Genomic DNA, 6,000 nt, shown 5'->3' on the forward strand with positions numbered 1-6,000 from the left:
AATAAGGAGGCTCACGATGCGGGGTTTAGCCATCTCCGAATGGTCCAGTTGGATGCATGTTAGGTGGTGAGAGGTGACAGCCTGCTTGCAATCTCTCTAAGCAGCGACGGAATTCCTCTATAACACGCTTACCCGAACTCACATGCTTGGTTGTTGCGAAACGTTTCATTTAGTAGACCTCAGTGCACGAAGCAAACACATCTTTAAAAAAGAAAAGAAAACGGAAGCTCAAGGAAGCTCGAGACCTCACGATGGACATGAACGACAAGATGGAACTCCTCAAAGTTCGTCCACTCATCTCATTATCACGCTCATATCCGATGCTCCAACGCCTCACTCGCTCTGCTCGTCCAACACAAAACAGGCATCTTTCTCTCACGACTCGCAAATCTCGCGTTTGCTTGCAACACCAACAAGAAACAAGTCCACTCCGTTCGCCAGCAGAACTGAATTTCAGAAAGCAATTCACCCGACGTGTAGAAGAAGCTCAGCAAACGCTCACAATCACTGACTTACCACCTGAACTCCACCACAGCATCATCGACTTTCTCGACCCCATCGATAGTACGTGTCTCGGGTTGGCAAGCCGCTACTTCTATACCCTTCATCGACGACGACATGGCACTGTCCAGCTCGCCACGAGACGTCCGAGGCCGAACCACCGAGAATGGGCACGGAGATCAGCATCCGCTTTGTCGGCCTTCAAGTCCATCGACGCAACAACGGCGATGACTGTGACTGACCCTACGGACGATGCCACGCTGGCAAACGAGCAACCGATATCCCATCCGCAGCCGCGACCACCCTCCTGCTGCGCAAAGTGTGGGCTCGAGCGCTGTGAACTACAGAGACACATCCGAGACTGGTTTCCTCCAGACCACGAATACTGCACCATCTCTGAGAAGTACGTGAGATTAGGCCTTCACAGAGAGAAAGAAGAGTTCTGTCACAGGCGCTCGCCTAGAAATTCCAGCTGGTGTGGGAAACATCATCCACGATCCGTGGCCAAGAAAGTGGCCTGAGAAGCCATAGGACCGGGTGATATGGCCACTGCTCAACTACCGAAAAGGATGGGGTAAGAGATGATCTGGGTGGTATAGGAGAGGAGCACCCCTGGTTTACGCAACTTTGTGTCGTAAGAAAGAGTAATAGAGTTCAGACTCGAAAAGCTTATCTCAACTCACGTATGAATGAGACGGGACTCATCCGAGCTTCACCCACTCTCAATTCACCCCTCAATACAGTTGAATATGAATTAACTGACTCGTTGTATTCCCCCTTTGGGGCAGCATCTCCCTGCCGCATACCCGTTGATCGCATGAACTCCCGGTTCGGTTCGTGATGAGTTACAATCCGTCTTCGCGGTTCCCCGATTTCCGCTGAACTTGATTCAACATGGCTAAAAAAAAAACGCAATCTCGAGTACAGAGTCTTAGGCAATCGCGGCCGAATCGCCAGGAGCCTGGGGTGAGTGCGAGTTAGGAGTCGCCAAGGAGCCGTATCTCTTAGTCAACTTGCCTCCCAGTTGCTGCTCACGAGCAAACCCTCAAAAGTAGGTTGAAGTGTTGCACGGTAAACGAGCATCTCATCAACGTCATGTCACGTAGGGATGCCAAGACTTTGAAAAAGTTCGAGAAGCAAGCAACGCCGCAGGCCAGCAGAGGCCAGGAACCCACAGCTTCCCGCGCCCCCCCCCGGAGTTGGAGAAGTGGCAACTCCGGCTCCCCGGATTTATCCCCTCCCTCTATTACCTGGGATTCCAAGTACTCGCCGAGTCATTGTGTCTTTACATCAATTACCCGATTCGATGGGAAGGCGGTAAAGAACCCGGGGTCGAGCCAATCATGTCGAGTCGGACGGCTGGATCTGGAGTGATGGGCTATGCTTCGCAAGGATACTACGATGTCGCTCGAGACGAGGGGGGAGGCGGGAGGGAGAGCGGGACTGGGAAGTCTATTACAAATGGTGCGTTTACAGACGCTGTACGAGATGTAATGGTCCAAGACTTCTATTGAGAGAGAATCTCAGGATAGACTTGTCGGTTGAGAGTCAAGAGCACACTTCTCTCCAGCGCATCGAGTCGCGGAGGCGCGACCGAGGCCGACAATAAGTCCCTGTTTCCACTTGTTTCTCCCCACCGGGCAAGTGATCTTCGTTTTGAAGTGGATGTGCTCATTGTATAAAGTGTGGCAATGTAGATCAACTCGAGTCATGGAACCTGTACCGTCAACCTTGTTGATTGACATACTGCTATTTGTTCTTATTGACGTGAACAAACGCATCGGTTCTCTGCCCTCTTTGACCTTGAAGCGCGCTAAGAAACTGGCCATGGCTGGAAACAAAGAATAACGAGATAATGAGTTTGAACATGAACGGTTTGTGGCTTGTGTGATTTTTTTTTTGAATAAAGTAGAGTAAGGTAAGGTCAATATCTGTTGATGCCAACAGTGATGGCGCCAATTTAACACTTTGACCCAGAACGGTCGTTTTTTCTCGAGCATGTTTCCGCGCCAGCGAGCAGATACGATACAAATGCCTATAGTCTTGGGCCAAGTAGGGTCTTCTAAAATCTTAATCCTCGTCGCTATGATCGAAGCAGGGCAGTCCACGCTCATGGTAATAATATGCAAAAAAGAAGAGAAGAAGAATAAGGTGGGAAAGGGAGGGATGCCATTGCGCTTTGCCCTCTCGGACCGGCGGGAAACACGAACATGAACTCTTTTCAAACCCATGACTCGTCCCTCTTTCACTGCTCCCTCCCTGAAAACTCGTAGCCCTCCATCCAGCCGGCAAGCTGATCCAATTCACAGCTGCCGCAGCGCAGCAGCAGACGTTGGGTGTACGGGACCTGTACCGCGGCTGCCGACGATGATGTATTCTTTTTGCCGTCCGTCTGGACCAAATCCGCGAACCGGGCATCGCTAAGGTAGTCCTTGACACGCATCTCCTCGGCCGGCAACGAAAACAGGCTGGCGTTCTGCCTCGTCACCTCCTCGATGCTGACGTTGTGTTCCCGCTCAATCATCCGCTTCCCGATGTAGTGCAGCTCATGTCCCTCGCCCAGCGTCACGGGCTCCCGCCTTCCCATGGCGAGTTCCCACGCAATGAGCCACGCCTGGTACCGTATATCGAGCCAGCGGCATTTAACAATTACAAACTCGACAAGGGAGAGGAAACTCGGTTTAAAATCGAATTGGAAATCGTCCGGCGTCTCGGGTGGCACGTCCGGGCAGCTGTCAAGGATCAACCGCGCGAGCACGACGATGCGCGCGAAATTCTCCTTGAAGCAGTCGTACACAGACTCGTCGTGGGACCGGCAGACGCTGATGCAAATCTTGGCCGCCTGGTACTTCATCTCCGTCTCGGCGCAGATGAGACCCTGATGCTTCGGCAGGGGACGGTCGCCGTCGGCGTCTTTGCGGGGGTTCTCGACAAAGGCGAGGAAGGCGGCGTGCCAGCGGTCGAGCGAGACGCAGATGTGTTTTTGCTCCTCGGACATGACGGGGCCCTTTGAGGCGAGGCGGGAGTCGGTCTGCGATCCGGGGTCGGCGGAGCGGATGTAGCGGATGGCGTCGAGGAGGATCGGGTCGACGGCGCGTTTGGGGAGGTAGATGCTACTGCTCTTGTCAAAGGGGCCAAGGTTGTACCTGGATCCCAGCCCGCCGAGGCTTCCTACGCCGCCGCCGCCGGTGCCGCCGCCGTGTTGGAGGTTGAGTGAGGGGAAGCCCGGTTTGTCGTAGTAGCAGAGCTGGATGATGCTGAGGCGGTGGAATTTCGGGACGATTTCGTCGAGGGTGTCTTGTTCCAGCTCGTCGTAGTCTACGTTGTTGAGGATGTTGATGCCGCTGGCGAGGTGCTGCATGGCGGCGTCGAAGCTCTTGCGGAGGAATTCCGTGGCGATGAAGAGGATGCAGCAGGAGAGGACGACGTCCACATCGTTTGGTTGCGTCATGTCGTCGTCGGGGTCGTCGCCGCCGGCTTGGCTTTGAGGTGATGTGAAGGGGTTCGTCGGCGTGAGGGTGTCTTGCCGGTCTGTTTCTGCGAGCTCTGGTATGCTCGAGATGCCTGGCGTCATAGCTGCCGGGGATTGGATTGCTGATGACGGTCCGGCGGAGGACAGGCTCGGGGATGAACGGTTGCTGGGTGATCCGAAGGACCTGCTACTGTCGTTTCGTATCGTCGTCGTCGTCGAAGTCGTCCTAGTGGTGGTAGTTGTTCCTAACGTCGTCTGGACATCCTCAAACCCCCTCTCCGGCGCGACCTTGTTGGCCATCAACCGCAACGCCTTGCCATAATGCTCGTCGGCCTGCGGGTTCCCTCTCCCTCCATCGGCAGTCGTTGCCGTCGCCGCTGTCGTCGTCGCCGACTTTATCGTCGCTCCTTGGATCGAGTTACTCGGGGGTCCTCGCTGCGGGAAAAGACTGCCAATGGCAGCCATGGCATGCCTCACGGCGGGCTCCGACTTACTCAGGCGCGGCACGAGGTCGGACCAGAACTTGTTTTCAAAGTTCTGCGGCAGGTTGGGGGCGACGTCCCGGGCAAAGTACTCCACGGTGGCCTGGTCCGATTCGAATTCCCAGCCCGCCCTGGCCTGCGCGAGCGCGTCTCTCAGCCTCGTGGTGCGCGAGCGGGCGCGGGCGATGGCCCGGTTGCTGGGGACGACGACGGCGTAGCCCTCGCATTTGCGGCCGGTGCTGGTGCAGCGCGCGCACGCCGGTTTTGCTTCATCGCACTTTACCTTGTGTGACCTATTTGAATGGGAGAAGAGAGAGAAGTAAGAATGGCGAAAATGACTGAATGACGGAGGGAGGGAGATGTTCCTTTTTCTTCTTGAGGACGGGATTGTGAATGTGGGAACGGAGACGGAGACGGAGGGTGAGGCCCGGTGGCCGCTTGGTCACACACGCACATCACACACTCTCACATACAACACATTCTACAACGCGCGCACACGGTACGGCACACCTTACACACACCATATACATGTATACCACCGTACATACGCAGCCGGAGACGGGGCCGCTCTGCCAGTCTCGTCTCGGCAGCCGGCCCCGGTTGAAAGTTCCAGCCCCGGAGACAATCCGGAGACCGGCCGGAAGTCATCCGACTTTTTGAGGGATATAACACGTTCCGCCCGAGGCTGGGATTTCGGGCTGAAGCCAAGGCAGCGCCGCGCAGCAGCCACCCTCCAGATCGCCGATCAAGAAAGAAAAAGTCAAAGTGAAAAAAGAGGAAATATAGTACGAGAAAAGAAACTCACTTGCAAGTTAAACAGCCTGTGCGAACCTTTGGCTGGCCCTTCCGTGTCATTATGCCTGTTCCGCTTTGCTCTGCTCTGGTCTGGACTCTACCGTCCCGCGTGTGCTTGCTCCAGCTGGCAGGCGGGAAGGTTGAGAAGGTAAAAAAAAAACCCGGACCCAGGTCCGAGTACCCGCACAAAGCACGTTCGACAGCTCGCGGCAAATGCGTGCGGGATTTGGGTGTGTGTGTGTGCGCGTGTGGTGCAGGAAGTTTCCGAAGACCCGGAGGCTGCGGCTGCGGCTGGGGGCCTGGCGGGAAAAAAAAGAGGAGGAGGAGAACGACGGTGACGGGAGGCAAGGCTACTCTCTTCTGAAGATCTAGAAGGGAAAAGGGATAAGAGACAGAGGAAAAAACCAAGAGAGCAGCAAGTTGTTGCGTTTCAAGTTTCGGAGGGGCAGAAAATCAGCCGCGCCGATGAGGCCAGGCAGACTAGACGCAAGATGCAGGTCGCAAGGACGCAACTGGCCGAGGCTGAAGGATGGGTGAGATTGGTTCGTGTCTGTCTTGTCTGTCTCTCTCTGTCTATAGGCTACCTGCTTAGTTTTTCCTCTCCTCTGCCTCTTTCTTGTTCTCCTCCTCGTTCTTCTTCTTCTCTTTTTGTCTGCCCGCCCCCTTCCCCTCCGCCCTCCGGCCCCTCTCCCCCTCGACTAAAAGGTGACTGAGCAGCAAATTCCTGCCTGCGGCACTGCCTGGTCTGGC

General features: G+C 55.3%; 2 protein-coding genes across 2 annotated transcripts; one reads left to right on the plus strand and one right to left on the minus strand.

Moving 5' to 3' along the window:
- Nucleotides 1-251: 251 nt before the first annotated feature.
- Nucleotides 252-1,022, plus strand: CTAM01_10666 (uncharacterized protein; the record flags this gene model as incomplete). Its single annotated transcript, XM_060526681.1, has 1 exon — nt 252-1,022. The coding sequence occupies one exon, from the start codon at nt 252-254 to the stop codon at nt 1,020-1,022; it is 771 nt and encodes a 256-aa protein (XP_060378621.1).
- Nucleotides 1,023-2,746: 1,724 nt separating this feature from the next.
- On the minus strand, nt 2,747-5,310 carry CTAM01_10667 (uncharacterized protein; the record flags this gene model as incomplete). Its single annotated transcript, XM_060526682.1, has 3 exons — nt 2,747-4,748; nt 5,004-5,107; nt 5,287-5,310. The coding sequence occupies 3 exons, from the start codon at nt 5,308-5,310 to the stop codon at nt 2,747-2,749; spliced, it is 2,130 nt and encodes a 709-aa protein (XP_060378622.1).
- Nucleotides 5,311-6,000: the final 690 nt, after the last annotated feature.

The sequence above is a fragment of the Colletotrichum tamarilloi genome (genome assembly GCF_030869305.1).
Source record: "Colletotrichum tamarilloi strain Tom-12 chromosome Unknown Scaffold_51.1, whole genome shotgun sequence".
NCBI lineage: Eukaryota > Fungi > Ascomycota > Sordariomycetes > Glomerellales > Glomerellaceae > Colletotrichum > Colletotrichum tamarilloi.